General features: G+C 39.1%; 1 protein-coding gene across 5 annotated transcripts in view; it reads left to right on the plus strand.

The window, feature by feature from the left end:
* STK24 (serine/threonine kinase 24) overlaps window positions 1-18,983 on the plus strand; it is a 66,316-nt gene that overhangs the window by 10,029 nt on the left and 37,304 nt on the right. For 3 of the 5 annotated variants that reach the window (XR_010302393.1, XM_064143860.1, XM_064143863.1), the window contains exon 2: window positions 2,558-2,788. Coding sequence is in view for 1 of the 5 variants with exons in the window: in XM_064143860.1 (XP_063999930.1) it covers window positions 2,558-2,788 (231 nt within the window). In the remaining 4 variants the exon portion in view is untranslated. Of the gene's footprint in view, window positions 1-2,557; window positions 2,789-16,149; window positions 16,243-18,983 lie in introns of those variants that run through there. The other 2 variants (XM_064143862.1, XM_064143861.1) reach the window with 2 other exon arrangements.

An 18,983-nucleotide genomic window follows, 5' to 3' on the forward strand; every position in this document is an offset into this window, starting at 1 on the left:
CAAATGCCTTTGTAATAATTTAATGCCTAAATTCCTGTGGCTAGTGAATGGAACTAGAAGGCTTATGTAGATGGATTAGGTGTGCACAGCTCTCTAGAGCACATCATCTGAAATTCTAACACAGTATACATGAAAGCAGAGACTTCTAGTTGCCTTCCACAAGGAAAAACACCTGGTGCAAAGTTAAGGTGCTTTTTATTCATGAAGAATTCTCAGAGAAAACATTTTTGAGTATTGACTAATGAGCATTCTGTGGGACATGAGCAGAACCTCTACAGCATCACTTGATTTCTACTTTTGTGGTCTCTTAAAAGTTATTTCCCTGGAAGTGTTGGTAGGGCTACTCTGTAACTAAAGCAGCTACAATTGCTGAAAAACATGAAGTGCCCTGATCTGGTTTCTGAGTGGGAGATGTATTAGCATGTTATGTATGAAGTGTGTAATAGTATGTAATTATCATTACATTGAAATAAAAAGAGGAACAAGCTTCTTTTGGTGGAAAGGACTCTGATCTTCTGTTCCTTCTTAATAGCAAAAGTATGACAAAACTCCTGTTTCCTGAAACTAAAATTGGTTAAAAAGATAGATTGAGAAGGTGTAAATTAGGGGGAAGTTCTTGCAACTGGTGACTTCTTGCAGTATACTTAGAAGTGTATTTCCTATTTGGATTGGTCTAATCAGTGATCTGTTCCTCGGATGATTATCTGAAAACTATGATGTCTCTGTAGCTTACTTCAAAGTATTAGAAATAGTATTGTACTCACAATAGCTCCAGACAAGCTTTCTTCTAAAATATCTTCCCTTTAGGCCTGCACAAGATAATTACATAGTCTTTGATATATGGCAGCAGAAATAGACAGAAGGATAGATGGGAGATGCTGTATAAGCTAAATTGAGTAACAATGAAGAATTTAATAATAAAGAGGAGATATTGGCATAATGCTTGTCAGAAGTAATGTCAGATTTCATTCCTCTATCTTTCTGTAAGTTTTGGCTAAGTAATAACAGTGTGGTTTTATGCTTATTTAGGCATTACTGGGTTTTTCTAGAATGAGTCTTTGTTTTATATCAACAGCGTATTTTTTCTTAGCATGGACCTCATCCTTTTAATCTCAGTGGGCTTTCCATGCTATGATTCTAAGATCATCAAGTCCCACTGTCAACCCAACATAACCATGCCCACTAAACCATACCCTTAAGTGCCGTGTCTGCACATTTTCTGAATGTCTCCAGGGATGATGACTCTACCACCTCCCTTAGCCTGTTCCAGTGCCTGACCCCTCTTGCAGTAAAGAAATTTTTGCAAATATCCAACCTTAACCTCCCCTGACACAACTTGAGGCCATTTCCTGTTGTCTTGTCACTAGTTACTTGGGAGAAGAGATTGACCACACCTCACTACAGCCTCTGATCAGGTAGTTGTAGAGAGCAATGAAGTCTCTCCTGAGCCTCCTTTTCTCCAGATTAAATAACCTTAGTTCGGTCAGCAACTCCTTGTAAGACTTGTTCTCTAGACACCTTTGTTGCCCTTCTTTGGATATGCTCCAGTGACTGAATGTCCTTCTTGTAGTGAGGAGCCCCAAACTGAAAAACAACAGTCTTTTGAAGTGTTTTATTTCTTAAGAGAAGGTTTCTAAATAGTCCTGTCCTGTTTTCCATTTCATGACTATTCCCTCTTTGTATGACTTTGCCAGTTTCATTGTAATTTATATATATTTTTGTTAGCTATTGATGCTCTTTGCTGTTAGATGAAGAAGGTACACAATGGAACTTAAACCATCTGTGCACTGAAAGTGAGAAGTCTAAGAGCAGCAATAGGTAGCTGAATACTTGACTGTGGAGAAACCCCAGATATAGTATAGTGGTTTGTTTAGGTCCTAGATTTGTAAGTTAGGATTAGTGCTCACAGTTTTCATATGACTGTTCACATCAGTGTTTTTTAGGAGTGTATTAGTTTACCAAACTAAGAGAAGAAAAATGAAATGTAAATCCTGCTTCAGAAACCCTTGAGGTCAGGGCCAAGGAGGAAACATGGCAGTTCACATAGGCAGTCTTTAGTAGAAGAAAATTGCTTGCCACTTAAACCAAATGAAATAGTAGCCTGTACACTAAAGAGTGAGAACAGATTCTTTCAGAGGATAAGATATGTGAAAAATTCAAGAGATTAGGGCTCTGGGAAGGAGCCATTTTCAAGAGAAAAAGATAAAATACTTTTTGATAGTACTGTTTGATCTATTTTTGCTTTGATAGAAATAAAATCTTTGTAGTGGTCTTTTGCTGCCTGGATGCTGTTTATTGGTAAAGAAAAAGAAATTGATGTAGCTGCACTTTCTGATGTCAGATAGGATAAGAGGATAGTGTTAAATTTGTGCTTTATATACGGGGAGATATAAATGTCGCAGTGCGTGCCTATAAGGGTTGTAGGAAAAAATAATTATGGAGATAAAAAAAGAATAGCTAAATAAATAAGGATATGTAGAGTTTCAAGTGTTTGTTACCTTTAAAAATACCACATTTAATGGTAAAAATACTGAGTAACTTGTCTTCTTCTTAACAGACTCTGAAAGCAGATCCAGAAGAACTGTTTACAAAACTGGAGAAAATTGGTAAGGGCTCCTTTGGTGAAGTTTTTAAAGGAATTGACAATCGGACTCAGAAAGTGGTTGCTATAAAAATTATTGACCTAGAAGAAGCAGAGGATGAAATAGAAGACATCCAGCAAGAAATCACAGTGCTGAGTCAGTGTGACAGTCCATACGTAACTAAATATTATGGATCCTATTTAAAGGTAAGATGCTCACGAATCATGATGATTGGATTTTGTCAGTAATAATTTTCCAAGGTATCCAGTTGTGCCTGGTTTTGTTGGCAAAGTTTCAGTCAGGCCTCAGTTGAAGAAAAATAAAGATTTTTGTCCTTTCAAATGCAAATAAAGAATGAGTTAGTGTATTCTGTGAAGTGTGTGACAGAACTTAATAGGAAAACAGTGTGTGTGTCTTTTGCTGTTTCTATACGAAAAGCAATTAATTTAAATTAACATCAGTATGCTAAACTCTAAGTAATAAGTTTAGGTTCTCTTAATATTAGAAGAATGTAACTAGAACTGTTGTTGAGAAAATTCAGAAAAGATAACCTAAGTCTGTATCTGAATTGTCAAAACATTAAAATCAATGCAGTACCAACTGTTCTTTGAAGTTTTAAAGATGTCTTCTTGGTTTGACTAGTGGCAAAGCTTAGATTGCTTTTCAAAGGAGGCTTAATCTGGCCCTCATTTGAGTGATTAAAAAATTAAAATCTAAAAGTTAACTTATTTGCACATTAAAAGATTGCACTTTGGCCGTAAGTGAGGCTAATGAAAGGAGTCTTCATTAACTGCCTTCTGAATCTGCTTCACTTCGATGTTAAACTGGATGAGGCACTTAGTGCCATGGTCTAGTTGGTTGGACAGGGCTGGGTGATAGGTTGTGCTGGATGATTTTGGAGGTCTCTTCCAACCTGGTTAATTCTATGATTCTGTGATTAAGTGATTTCAGAGTTCAGTTTTAATTGTGATGGATAGAGATGTTTTGCTGTTGCCTTTTTTTTGTTTGGTTGCTTTGGTGTGGGTTTTTTTATTCATTTGTTTTGATTTTAATTGGATGGATATATTGATTTATTATGTCTAGAAAATAGCTGGAAGCTATTGGTAGTTATTTTTTTTGGTCAGACTTTGTCCCTATCTGGATAACTCTCTTATGACAATGAAATGGCAGTCTAGGTGAGAGATTGTTCTCTTTACAGTATTTGAAGTTACAGGTAGGCAGAAAACTAATTAATTTTCAGTCTGCTTTGGTTTTTGTGGAAGCATTGTATTTATCAGCAAAACCATGAAGGTTATGAAAGGGGGAATCTCTTATCTCTGGATTTCTGAGATTACTGGTGAATTTCCAAGGGAAAAAGGTGTTTTTACTGAATCCAGGAGATGCATTACTAAAGGGACACATAGGTTTTTCCTTTCTCCTTGTGCTGTGAACCAGTTTGCTTGGGCATCTTATCACTGAAGGCTTTGTGAATGTTTCAGACCTGTTAACTTGCCACCAGTACTGGACTTAAAAGTTTAAATCTCAGAAGCATCAGGAGGCACATAACTGAGCATGGATAAATTTTTCATCATGGCTTTTATTGCTACTTTTGAAATGTCTAGGTTTAGATGTGGTAGAAAAGTGAAATACAGAAAAAAGGCAAAGGTGCTTATTTACTCCTAGGCTGTCTCTCTGCTTCAGATCTGTTAATTTTAGGGGGAGAATGGTAATATGTCACAGGAAAAGTGAAATAAAAAACGGAGAGAGTGGGTTAGAAGTTGAGGGTAATGCCAGTTAATAGTTTTCAAAATGTGTTACAGCAGTGTGGCTGAAAAAGAAATTTCCGTGTCCAAATTTCGACTGTGTGAATGGCAACATTTTGTGGAGGTAATGTGGCAACTGTTGCTTTTCCTAATGGAACAAAAGAGGAAACTGTAGGGATCAATAGCTTGAGCAGGTTTGCCAGGATGGAGTGTCATTACTGATGTTTGAGATTGCTGTGAAGGGGACCCTCTGAAAATACTTAAAACTTCTTCATCCCTCCTGTCAAATGTCTGTAACTTTACCAGTCTGTGTCAGTTTCCTAAAATACTGACCTAAAAAATGGGTTTGTGTGACGGGTAGCTTTGGGAGAATGTCTCTTTCTACAGCTGGTAGAAGATACAGCTGATAGAAGATACAGCTACTGATGCTTATTCATTACTTCAGTTCTTTGCTGTTTTGCAAGACACTTCTACAGAACTCATCGTCAAAACTAAAAGCTCCTAAAACTCATTCGTTTGTCCTCTTAAAAATTCCAGTGTGGTCGTTATTAGGTGATGGTGAAAGGACAGAATCTTGCAAAGGAAACATTTTTGCACTTCTATTAGGTTTCCATAGGAAGAGTCAGCCCTTTTTGTTGGGTAGTAATAATGTGTTGTACAAAAACTCACTTAAAAAGGGTTGTATTAATGTTCAAACGAATTGGATAATATTCTTGGCTAGGAATCTAGGTTTATTTGTTGTATTTGCAAGCCAGGGCTGCCATATGTAGTTCTAAGGGTTTGACAGTCTTTTAAGTCTATTTCTGACACTGTGATAATACATCACCAGGAATATTTCACACATTAGTCTCCTATGTCTTGAGTGATTAGGAGACATTATTTCTTCCACAATTGAACAGTTTAGCACAAACTACAAGAAAGATACTAATGTTGCATTAAGGTCAACATGATCTATGCTACTCAGGTCTCTGATTAATCTTGAATAGAAAGAGATACTGTTCATAGAAAACTCTTTAATTGATTTTTCTGTATTTTTGGCAGACAAATAGCAATTCCAATAACAATTTCGATCTCTCTTTCCCCCTTTTCCTTCTGGCTATAAATCGGTCTTTGTTTGCCTAGGTTTCTTGCATGTCATTCTGTTAGCTTCAGAGGAGTCTTTTATGATGTAAGAACTTTTTTCCTTAAATACTCCAATGTCAGTTGTTAAGTTGAGGTATCTTTTCTGAGAAATTTTGTTCCTCATTTTGGTATAACACATTTCAAGATACAGGAAAAGGAAAAATGTCTATCTCGTTTGGGACACTGCAGACCAAATGATTAATATTTCACGTCTCTTTCTAAAACAACTTTTATGTGACTATAGAATACCCTCTCTGACATCCTTTAAAATACTTGACAGATTTTAAGAGGCATTCTTTGTTTTCAGTAAAGGTGGTTAATGGTCATTGTCATGAAGACTTTTATGTTTTTGAAGATCAGGTAGCCAGAATGTATGGAGATTGGTTTCTTTTGGTTTATTTGTTGTTTCTTAAACACCTGAATTGCTTGACTTTGAAGAATCCTTGGATTGTTCTTTGTTCTGTGTTATTCCACACCTCCTTCAATTAAGCTGCATGATTAAGGGACCCTTTGCTTGAATTTTGAGAAGTATAGTACTGCTATACTTGCCTGAGGCTTCTTACTGTTTTCAGGTACTTTGAAGAACATATTTTTGTCAGATACCCTAAGGTCTTTATATGAAAGAGAAGTGTAGTGTAAATGATCCTTTCTCGAGTCACATACTAAAATATGATGTCTTCATGTTCCCATTCTATTGAGATAAAGGGCTTTTGTCTACCGTAGGAGATGGTAACTCACTCTTAAAGCATATTGCAGTAACACAGTTTGTATGAGTGCACATACCTAGAGGGATTGCTGGTCCCTAAATGCCATGATATGTAAAAAGCTGTAATCAAAATATTCCTTAATGAAGCAGACTTAATGAAATGGGTAGCAACTCTGTTATCTTTCTGCTCTGGGAACTATATCTGTCCTTGCTGACTTCCAAGTGACAGGTTTATCTATGATCTGATTAAATGTTCCTTGGATAGAAGAATCACAATGCTATGAGACTTGTCTGGGTCTACTTACTTCTTTAGGTTTTAAATAAATGCATCTACTGCCTGCTTTGTATTGGAATGGGAGTTCTTTGTGTTTCTTGTTAGAGTTTATTTTTTCCCTTATTCTAAATTCATTTTCCATCATTTCTGAGTTGTGCTATACTTTAGATCTTTAAAAGTATTGTTAGTTATTCTAAAAAGTTTTGACTAGAAGCTTGTCAGTTCTATCATTGTCATCTTAGTGTGCTTTACCAGTTTTCCAAGAGCATGCTTAGATTCGATTCTGAAGTTGTTTCTCTTGTCCTTTTTAGGCCAAGTCGTTTCGAATCTGTTTTAGTTTCTATGTTTCTTCAGTTTTATTAATAACTTTACTGCATTATAATAACTTCATAACATTTTCATATTTTGATCTTGTATTATTTAATGAGATATGTAGGAGGAAATTAATTTGTCTTTATCTTTAAAATATTGAAGAATAAAGTTTCTTGACTTTTTTCATACATAGTCATGGAGGGGATTTCTCTATTCCTCCTCCATTAGGGGGAGGTGAGAAATTAATTTGAGGCAATATTAATTTTTTATAAAATTATTTATTAAAATTAATATTTACAAATTTGTACCACTCCCAACCACTATGAAATCAGGTTTGTTGTGCAAGGTTATGAAAACAGCTTGGGATATATTTACAGGGATTGGATTATTAAATGGAAATATCAAATTATCAACAACTATAGACAGAGAGAAAGATTCCCTTGGACTTAATGCCTCTTAACAACTATACTGTTTGCCCAGTAGGGGCTGAACCTGTGTCTGCTCTTAAGACAGAGGTAACTTATATTACAAAGGAATTAAAGCTTGCTTAGATGTGTTGCTCTTAGGTATTAATCATTAATCACCCTCCCGGGATTCTGTCACAGCGTGTGCCCAGTATTCGGGTCTTGGTGAAAGCTGGAATCTGTCCTGGCTTGCAGGGGAATGATAAGGTGTTCCCAGTCTCTGGGGTAAACAGGATTTCTCTAACCTTCTCTCCTGGTGGTCTCTGCCTCGATGCTGTTGCTTCTTCTGGATGCCGTGTGAGGGATGATCAGCTGGCAGGATTTCAAGGTGCAGGAGAAGGCTGTGTTTGTAGGTTTGCAGACTATCTGGAAAGGGTCTGCTGGCTCTGGATCTTTCCTGACTTACGGGATAGCTGGCAAGCAGGGTCTGTGCTGGGCTGCAGGGAGACTTGAGCTCCGTAGATAAATCAAGATAGCAAGCCAGTGTGTACAGCTGCTCTGGGCTTAGGCAGGGGGCTCTTGGCTCCCCATATATATCAAATGCAGGCGTGCATGCGCTCTGCTTCTCAAAGGGTTCACAGACTGCTTAACTACGCCTTGAGATCAATGCAAGAGTGCTGAGCCTCAGTAATGTTTGCAAGAGTGTAAGTAAGGGTCTGACTCTGTGTCTAGGCCATGCAAGCAGGTCTGTGCTGCTATGTGGATCAGAGAGCTGGGTCTGAACCTCTAAGTCTGAACTTCTGAACACTCTGAACACATGGTGCACCTTTGCACCCCTCTTTATAGACTCTGAGCCGAGATTCGTGGCTCATTTGGACATCTAAAGTGACCAATCAGGTTGGCAGTAAGCCAAACCTTACCTTAATAGGCAGTAGATGTTTGCCTGGACCTTCCCAATAGGGGATTACCTGGGCGGACCCCAGGGGTACACGGACTGGGTGTGTGTGTGTTACACAACCTGTTTACTGCCATAGGTCCCTGGCAGAAAAACATGTCCAGGCATGTAGAGGCATAGAGAAGCCTCTGTTTTGGGGCTACTGCCCCTCCACCACATACATGTATATGTATGTCACTTTCAAGGCTGAGGTTAATACATGTGTATGGACAGAAGCTGAGATCAGTGTGTTTATATATGTAAATATATATATTAAAAGAGTCCTGCAATTGCCTGTCATAGACCTCTCTACATATGAATATAATATATATATAAGGTGATCACTAAGTAGTTTCAAAATCCAGTATAATTAAGTACAGAAGATACTGAATTGGTATTGAGCTAATCTGGTGGTGTATATTTTTAATAATACTAAGCTCCTGTTCTTCCTTCAGATGTATTTTTCTAGCACACTTTTGTAGCTTTTGAGATACCTTTTTGAACCATTTAAACTCCTTGACCCAATGAGAATCAGACTTCCAATTTATTTCCCCTTCTCTTTTACCCACACAACTTCCCATTTAAAAAAAAGTATTGTAAGAATCCTTTTTGGAGGAAAAATAGCTTATAAGAAGAAGTGATTTTTGAGAAGCAATGATACTGAAAGTAATCCATAAGGTTTTTTAGACCTTCAAATGAATGTGAGATTAAGTAATGCTATGGCTAAGCCAAAACAAATCTTGTTTTGGTTAGGACTTTCATGTATGTGGTATCAGGGAGGCCATTCTTGGAATAACCTGGCCAGTTTAGTGTGACTGGAAAACTAATCAGTAAAGCGCTTCAGGAACAATTTGAGGTTTGGAAAGCCTGTATTACAGAGAAAGACTGAAGTTTTGTTTATCTAAGAGGTTTGGATGGAACTCTTTTCCATGCTTAAAAGCTGATAGTTCAGTGCTTTCTAGTCTGTATGCCAAACTATGTCAAGATGTAATTGCTGAGTGGTCAAGCTAAGCACACTGGTAATCACACTTTCTTAAAGGCAAGATATCTTAAATATTGGAAAGGTTTATATGAGGTGGAATTTATGTCACTTGCAGTTATTTTTTAAAATCAATTTACTGAGTATAAAGAAGCCTAAGCTTGCACACTTTGGAAAGTCAAGGACATTAATGTGAACATGTTATATATTCTTACCACAGCAATCCAGGTAACGTAACTTTGAATGTAAGTATTTATATGTGGCTCCAGTAAGTTTTACCTCAGTGTTACTTTTCAGGTTTAACTGGTTTGGTTTAACACTTATGTGCATCTCTGAACTGATAAAACCTTAAATATATGTTGTCGGTCAGACAGAAATTAATAGACTTGGCGCATTCTGTTGTCACTTGAAAAAGCAGGCAACCTGTGGCAGGTTACATCATGATTGTCAGGGTGGGAGAGCAGACCAGAGATTCCTGCTTCATGTTAGGACTGTAGAATCTGCTGCAATAGAGATTGCTACCTCAGCATAAGGAGAAGTGAAACGTGTCCACAGTTTCTTGATGTTTGTGTTGCATGTGCGGCCCTGCAGCAGCAGCTAGTACTTTCAGACTTGACCTTTTTTACAAACCACAGTCTTTGAACTGGATGGGGATTAGGCACACTGAAATATGAAAAAAAAGAAGCTGTAACTAGATGTCATTTTGCTTGCTACAGTTGGAGCCATGTTGTCATCCTTGCATTTTTTGAAGATTGAGGCAATGGCAGGATTGAGTGCTTTCTCTGTTTCTTGACCAAAGCTGGATGGGATTGCCTTACCTTGTAGGAATTCCTGCAGCTAAAATGGGAAGGGGGCTAGAGATACAAATTTTCTCTTACTGTGGCAGTATTTGGAACAAAATGAGGCATGGATTCTTGTGAGGCAGTCTCTCTTCTGGTATCCTTACTTTTCATCTGATTTCCCAGGCAGCACCAGCCTCCAGAGTGGTTGAGCAGGTGTTGCCTTCATTTGTCCACAGTAAATGTGAAGCTGACATCTGGCTGGACAGCCCTGTGAAAGAGGCAGGAAGAATGTTTCTGTTGTGGTTCTGGTAGACTATCAGATCTAGTTTGTCTACTGATTTAAGGAACAAGTTGAAAGCTTCCACTGATACGGCCCCTAATGGACGTAGATAAGACAGGTTAGAAGAACATGAGAGAACCTGTGAACTATATCTAGCACAAGTGGTCTTGCTGTGAGGCACTATTTTAATATTTAAAATAGTTTGGCCCCTTCTTATTTCACAGATTGTTCACAGTATCACAGTATCATCAGGGTTGGAAGAGACCTCACAGATCATCAAGTCCAACCCTTTACCACAGAGCTCAAGGCTAGACCATGGCACCAAGTGCCATGTCCAACCTTGCCTTGAAGTGCCCCAGGGACGGTGACTCCACCACCTCCCCGGGCAGCCCATTCCAGTGTCCAGTGACTCTCTCGGTGAAGAACTTTCTCCTCACCTCAAGCCTAAATCTCCCCTGGCGCAGCCTGAGGCTGTGTCCTCTTGTTCTGGTGCTGGCCACCTGAGAGAAGAGAGCAACCTCCTCCTGGCCACAACCTCCCCTCAGGTAGTTGTAGACAGCAATAAGGTCACTCCTGAGCCTCCTCTTCTCCAGGCTAACCAATCCCAGCTCCCTCAGCCTCTCCTCGTAGGGCTGTGCTCAAGGCTGCTCCCCAGCCTCGTCGCCCTTCTCTGGACATGCTCAAGCGTCTCAATGTCCCTCCTAAACTGGGGGGCCCAGAACTGAACACAGTACTCAAGGTGTGGTCTAACCAGTGCAGAGTACAGGGGCAGAATGACCTCCCTGCTCCTGCTGACCACACCATTCCTGATGCAGGCCAGGATGCCACTGGCTCTCTTGGCCGCCTGGGCACACTGTTGTTACCTTGCAACTCTGAACCTTTGTTACCCACAGACTTTACTACTTGTTTTTTTCCTTATAGCCTTTTGCTGTGCTTTCCAATGAGAATTTGTTTGTGCTGTCTTTATTGGAAGATGTTGTTTTGAATGGGACTGTAGAAACTAGTTATTCCACTACTTCGCTTCAGCAGTCCAAGGGACTATTGCCACTTTCTAGAATTTGCACCATGTTGTCCTAGTTTTCTGTATCAGTGGAAAGACTTAACTAGAAAACAATGGTTACTTCAAGAGTTTTCCTGTTTATCGGTGTAATCAGTTCTGCACTGTTACTCTTCTATGGATAAATGATTCTTACTGTATGAGTGTATCAAAATTGGGAAGCATCACTAGTACATCTCAAAACTCCTGAGAATTTGTAGTAACTACATTTCATACTACATAGTGTTTGGGTCGTGTTATTCTGATCTTATTTTAAATCAAACTTTAGAAAGATCAGTGTAAAATGTTGCTTATTGGAATTAGTGTGTTTGTGTTATTCTTGTTTTGATGGCCTTAAAAGCTGCTTTTGTACTGCTTTGGTTGCTGGTTTCTGTATGATACGACATCTTTTGTGCATAATTTCACCTCTTGGTACCTGCCCTTAGGCAGTTGTAACACAGCAACAGTATCTTGTTCTCCACTCCTCTTTCATGTTTCTGCCATTTTTCTTGTAAGGGCCTGGAACACAAACCCTATGAGGAGAGGCTGAGGAAGCTGGGCCTGTTTAGCCTGGAGAAGAGGAGGCTCAGGGGTGACCTCATTGGTGTCTACAACTACCTGAAGGGACATTGTAGCCAGCTGGGGGGTGGCCTCTTCTGCCAGGCAACCAGCAACAGAACAAGGGGACACAGTCTCAAGTTGTGCTGGGTTAGGTATAGGCTGGATGTTAGGAGGAAGTTGTTGGCAGAGAGAGTGATTGGCATTGGAATGGGCTGCCCAGGGAGGTGGTGGAGGCACTGTCCCTTGAGGAGTTCAAGAAAAGACTGGCTGAGGCACTCGGTGCCATGGTCTAGTTGACTGGATAGGGCTGGGTGCTAAGTTGGCCTGGGTGATCTTGGAGGTCTCTTCCAACCTGGTTGATTCTATGATTCTATATTCATTGAGGAATGACGTGGTTTACCTGGGAAACAAGTTCTTGCGGTGTCTTCTCCTGCCCCTTCTAACTGGCTCTTGAAAAGAGCAAACACCAAATCCTTACAGATCAGCTAGTTCAGACCTGTGGCTTCAAACCTTCTAGATCATGTGTGGGGAAAAAAAAGAGTTGGAGGGTGGCTCCAAAATTAGGAAGTGAGAGGAGAGAAGGACCACAGGTTTTGCTAATAGGTTGCTTCTACATTAGCTGTAACACGAAGCCTTATATTTAGTTTGGCCATAAAGATCAGTGACACAGTGTTACTTTTTAGCAGGATGTAATGTAATTTATGTCAAATGTCCTTGTGTATCTTCTTTCTTAACTGCTGAAAAGATATCTGAAAAGTGAGTTTGAGTGTGGTATCTAGATGCGGACTTTTTCCTGCTTCTGCTGAGGGGGGAAGTCTGACTCTGCTTTGTGTCTGGCCACTTCCTCACCCTAGCATCAGAGGCTATTTAAACTTCCAGTGCAGTGGTTCAGCACACTGTGTAGGCAGGGGACTAATTGCTTTTACACTTCCCCTTTCTTTCTCTCTCCATGAGGGCACTTTACACTAGTGGTGATTTTTTTTTAATGGGATTGCATTACCAAATCCTTCTTTATGATACTTCTTTGATCAGCCAACAGTAGTGCTGAAAAAAGCACCTGTGTGTGTCTATTTGTACCCAGGTTTAGGTGGAGTAGTTCTATGGGCTGATTCTTCATCTTGTTGTCCAAAGAGGCTTGCTTGCAGAAGCTTTTTTATGAGTACATAAAGGGTGGCTATCATGAGAAGGGAGACTCCCTTTTTACAGAGAGTCACATGGTAAAGACAAAGGGTAATGGATCCAAGTTGCTACTGAAGAATTTCAGATTGGATGCCAGAAATTTTTTTTCATCATTTGAACAATTGAACGTTGGAGTAAACACCCAAGGAAAGTGGTGGATTCCCCTACATTAAAGAATTTCATGTGCCAGCTTGACAGGGTGCTGGGCCATCTCATTTAAACTATATTCTTACCCTGGAAGTTTGGACTAGGTCATCCTTGAGGTCCCTTCCAACCCGGTATGCTATGAATCTGACTAATAGCACTATCAGGTGGTTGCCAGTTTAGTGATGCATTCATGAACCTCTAAAATATTTGCCATTTCAGCTGAGAACTTCTTTACAGACCTCTGTTGTAATGTTGTGCTCTTACATAGCTACTGTGTATATATCATATATTTTGCATGTGAACATTAGGTAGTTTGTATTGCTCGGCAAACTTTCTTTTACTTCAAACTTTGACACTTTTACACCTGTTTGGATCAAAGGAATTCTTCTAGGTCTGTATAGTCTGTATGGAGATGTATAAAAGCAGAAATGTCACATTCTTTACAACTATATTGTAATATTATAATGTCCTACATAGCAAGTTATTAAGTGTATTAATTGTAGACTAATTGCAGAACTTTCTTGTTCTGTACTTGAAAAAAGGTGGTTAAAGTAAAAAATATTGAACTTCATAAGGAAAGTTCTGTGGTGAATAGGTTTATGAACTGTATTAGTTCTAAGATGTTGCAGTTCCTGTATTTAGGAGCCACTGTTTTCAACCAAATTCCTAAGGTTCTTTCTATCTATTATTTTCATTGTTCTACTAAATTGGTAAGCTATTGTATAACAGTTGGGATGAAAGAGGTCATTTGAGGTACTGAGGCTTTTCTTTCCTCTACTTTGTTCAACAGTTCCTTGAAAGAGGAATTTATAAGGAAATAAAAACAAGGAGGAAGAAGGCAGTATGGAAATAATAGTGTAAGGAGAAGTTATTTTTAGTGGTAATTAGAGGTCACAGAAAGAGTTGTGAAGAGAAAAAGTAGAAAATAATGAGGGAATTTTTCAGGGATTAGAGCAATGAGCTTGTCAGAAGTCTTGAATTGAAGAAGTTGAGCAATTCTAGTGCTGATAAATACAATTTCCTTAGTACTAAAGAGTTTTGAAGGGTTTGCTTATGAATATTCTGTAAAGGAAGCAATGGAATTTAATAGCTATGAGAATGCAGAAGGTGAAGGGAAAAAGCCTGTAAAGATTAACAGGCTGCAGAGCTTGGATGGAGAAGATCTTGGAAGTCATATATACAAGTGATGAAAGAAGAATTAAACTGATGGGTGGATTGATGTTTGTATGGAGAAGTAAATTTGAATTGTACCTTCCATTTTGAGTTTACTTTGATTTAATGATGGGTAAACAGGAGTAGATGTTAGCATTAAAGTAGTTGTTTGTTTTTTTATATAATGGAGGTGAAGGCCTCCTATTTTCTCTTGGAAGCTTGTTTCTGGTCTAGAGAGGAGAATAATTCATAAAAACTGAGCATTATTGATATGAACTAGTCCAGTGAAAAGATATGTAGATGTAAGTAGATTGACATTTGTTGGAAAAAGACTTAATAATTTCAGTATTGATCAGATACAAGGTTCATTTATTGGTTCTGCTTTTGTTGCAATGCAGTTAATCTAGATAAATGAAGTCTGTAAACTAATGCTGATTTAATTTTGCTTCCAGTTTCTCATTTTGAGACTTTATACAGTTTACAGAGAGATGTGTCAAATGGTTAGTAATAAAATTCAGTTCCATATGAAGCTTCAGTTACGGGTTATATTTTTGTTACTTGCTTTCTGTGCGACTATGTGTAAGAGGTGAGTAGGTGAAAGGTTAGGGTTGTCATAGAGCCATCTAAGTCTCTCATTAATCTTCATGTGCCTCTTTAAATGGAATTTGAGGGAAATGATGTGCCACAGATTGCATTTATTTTTTTCCCTATAAGGTAGTGACTATATAGGTATGGTTATGAAGTAGTTATTTGCCCTGTAGACAGGGAAGTGGGGAATGATATTGGCAGCCCCACAAGGTGATAAAACCTGTAGCAGTTAAAAGAAGGATGGTTGTAAAGGACAGGATTTTTCACTCTCACACTGCTATTGTTTGAAGCAAGAAGAGGAAAAATGGCTGTAGGTACGTGGGAAGAAAAAGAGAGTATGGACTCGGCACATTCGGTGTGTTTCATACTCCTTCAGGAAGTGAAATGTGCACAGTTCTTGTGTAAGCTGCTTCTGCTTGCTAGCTAGGAACTGGTTTTGCAGCCAGAACAGATATATGTCTGTTTGCTTCTACTGTAATAACTTTTGTAGAAGACTTAGAAACCAATATTGCTTATTAGCTTGGAGCTCTGGGAAATCATGTGCTTAACATGACATGCCTATGCTTGTGACAGCTGGGCTATGAAGATTCATCTCTGTGGTGGAAGGGCATGTGCTCAGGAAATGTGCCAAAGAGGCTGTGAATGTGGACACTGTTAGAGATGACTCACACTAAAGAAAACATGGAGCTTGTGGCTTTAGAATGTTGGCGTGCAAAACACAAAAGTCTGCTAAATATTCTGCAGAAGGAATCTTTTAGTGGTGCCGTGACAGAACTTTGATTGTTTATTCCTATCAAGTGGCTCTGCAAGCACTGTTACAACTAGCTTATGGCAAAAAGAATGCAGTGAAGGATTAATTGTACACTGCTGTGGTAACTTGAAGAGGTAGTTGTTGAAGAATGGCTGCTGCATTGGATTGTAGCGTACACTGACTGGTATACATGTCTAGAAATGAAAATGTAATGTGTTTTATTGAGGTCTAAAGAGGGGAGGAGTTTCAGTGTGTGTTGGAAAATTATTCCAAAGGCAAACAGATTTTGTTGTGGTTGTTAACCTATATACATGCATCAGATACTGTATACTGAAGTGGTTCTGGGTAGTCTGAAAAAATCATGTTGCCTGTGTTTTTCATGGAGTTCATAGTGTCCAAACTGGAATGAAAGTTCTTCTCTTTCCTTAGTCTCTGTTCTGCATTGGCTACCTAGCAGATGCATTTTGCATTTACTTTTTCATTTGTGGTTGAACATGTTAGATGGCTGACAAACCTTGATTAAAGGACGTAGATGCGCCACATGCAAAACCACAATGATTTCTTTGATTGCAGGGACCTTTTGGCCAGCTTGCAGTAAGGACTTGTGTTTAGAAGAGAACCTTTGGGCTCGTCTGTATCTCCCTCCCCTCAAAGGGATGGCAGCCCGAGGACAGCTAGCATTCATCCTGACGCCAAGAGACTTCAAAGGAGGTAAGCGCCTCAGAAATGCTCCCCAGACGAAATACTTCTCATCAGTCCTGCACCCTGGTGTGGTAATGTTCCTTAGTACAGCATTACCATCTCCTAAAGGTTTCTGTTCCTGGCTCCTTTCTGAAATTTTTTGAAAATTCTGAGACCTTATCAGCTGGTTGCAGCCTCATTAATATTCATGAAGGTGTTCACTGCTGCCAGTAATCCTTGTCCATTTGCTTAAGAATGTTGCCCTCAGTGTAAGAGAAAAAGTAATTTTATACTTCCTGGCTTTGTACTCAGACATGTGCACCCATCCTTCTCTTATTTTGTTTTTCATGTTTTGGATGAGATTCAAACTCAAACTTTTCACAATTCATGATGCTTAGAGGGGGAAAAACCCACCCAAACAACAAACCCTATTTTCTCCAATTTTTAAAAAGGCTTTTTTTTTTTTACTATGGATCTCTGAATGATTCCTTAATATCCCTATTATTGCCACCTAATTCCTCATGTGTATAATTTTCTAGTGAATATTATCCCAAAAACAAGTTACTGCATTTCATTGTCCTGGAGTGAAATACATCCTTTTTTTTTGCTTGTTAGAGATGCCACCTAGATACAGCTGGTTATGTCTTCCAAATGCTTTTGGATTATTTAGTAGAAAGAGTAACTTAAAATAAACAGAAGTTTACAGTAGAAGGTTAAACACACAAATTATCTACTAGCTTTTATTTTTTTCTGATCTAAATGGAGAATTTTCAGGAGTAATTTGTACCTGTTCCCTGGGTGCCTTCAGGTTCCTGGTATGAACATTCAGCCATAGGTCTTGCTTTTCTTGTTCCCGTAGGCATACGAAACCCATTAAGAATATGACTGGAATCATAGGGAAGAACTTTATTGGGGTTTTTTTTTGTTGTGTTTTGTTTCTGCTTTGGATGGTTGGATTTTGTTGGGTTTTGTATTTTTATATGGGAATATTTGAGTGCATAGTAAACAAATTATATGTTTACTGAACAGGTAATTGTATTGTTTTTTCCCAAGACTGGCACTCAGACCATTTAAACTGTATCTGTTACTAAGTTCTGTAAAGTTTGCCTTGTTTTTTCCCATTTATGATATGAGTACATTGTTTAGCTATTAGTCTGACTTCTTTAAAGCTAAGAGCTTTCTGGCTTTTAATAACTGCCACTTAGCTAGCCTTCTTAGTGGGCTCTACTATACAAAAAAAAAGATTCTGTAGGTTGTAACTTAAATACATGGAGACAGTAAAGAAGTGGTTCATCTTATAAAATATTATCCAATCTAATTTTACACTTATGTAGCTTTGGAAGAGATGTGCATATGGATATTATGAACAGCTTGCAGACTGCCCAGATGTTAGGGGTTGAAAGGACCCAAGGAGTTCTTCACATCCAACCCTCTTGCCACAGCAGGACCACACAATCTAGCACAGATCACAGAGGAATGCATCCAGACAGGCCTTGAAGGGCTCCAGAGAAGGAGACTCCACAACCTCTCTGGGGAGCCTGTTCCAGTGCTCTGTGACCCTTACAGTAAAGAAGTTCCCCCTTGTGTTGAGGTGGAACCTCTTGTGTTGCAACTTAGACCTGTTGCTCCTTGTCCTATCACAGGGAGCAAGTGAGCAGAGCCTGTCCCCTCCCTCCTGACCAGACCTCAGATGTTTATAAACATTTATTAAATCTCCTTCTCGTCTCCAGACTAAAAAGCCCCAGGTCCCTCAGCCTCTCCTCAAGCCATGCCCTCCAGTCCCCTAATCATCCTTGTAGCCCTCCGCTGGACCCCCTCCAGCAGATCCCTGACCCTCTTAAACTGTGGAGCCCAAAACTGAACACAGTACTCAAGATGAGGTCTCAACAAGGCAGAGTAGAAGGGAAGCAGAACCTCCCTTGATCTGCTGGGCACACTCTTCTTTATACACCCAAAGATCCCATCTGTCTTCTTGGCCACAAGGGCACACTGCTGTGCCATGGTTAACTTGTTATCCACCAGGACTCCCAGGGCCCTCTCCACAGGGCTGCTCTCGAGCAGATCACTTCCCAGCCTGTACTGGTGCAGTTTATTGTTCCTTCCCAGGTGCAGGACTCTGCACTTGTCCTTGTTGAACCTCATTTGGTTCTTCAAGTGTCTACAGGTTGTGGCTGTGTTGATTAATTAGCTTGGGGTTTGCTTGTTTGTATGCGTGGTGGTGTGGTTTACTTTTTTGGGGTACTTGTATTTGGGTTTAGTGGCTTTTTTTTAACCTTTTTTTTTTTCTCTTTTCTCTCTATGTGGTTATTATTTTTCCCCCAAATGGTGAATTTTCTTTTAGACTAATCAAATTCCTTAGTTTCATAAAAAAAATTTCTGTTGCAGTCTTCTGCACTTCTGTGGTGTTCAACTGTAGGAGTTTGTTGTTTTTTTTTTCTCAATAGGTAATCTTTCCATGATGTGTTATTGCTATATCTCTTCTCTTGGTGTTCAAAGAGTCAAAACAAGTATTCAATTTCAAAGAAGGAAATCTCCAGAAAATGGCAAATCTTTTTCCAGGGATTTAGTCTAACACTTCTGTTTTTATCTCTGCAAGGTGTTGCTAAGTGCACCAAAATGAGCAGTAGCACACTGTGCTTGTGCAAATCTTACCAGGTTCCTTCTGTTCCTGCAAATCAAGGCAAAGCACAAATAAAGTTTAATTTTATAAACTGGTTGCCCTCCTCTTTAAGCAGATGTGAAGGAAACAAAGGCACCTTTTATTTCCTTAA

Source organism: Pogoniulus pusillus, chromosome 5, assembly GCF_015220805.1.
Source record: "Pogoniulus pusillus isolate bPogPus1 chromosome 5, bPogPus1.pri, whole genome shotgun sequence".
NCBI lineage: Eukaryota > Metazoa > Chordata > Aves > Piciformes > Lybiidae > Pogoniulus > Pogoniulus pusillus.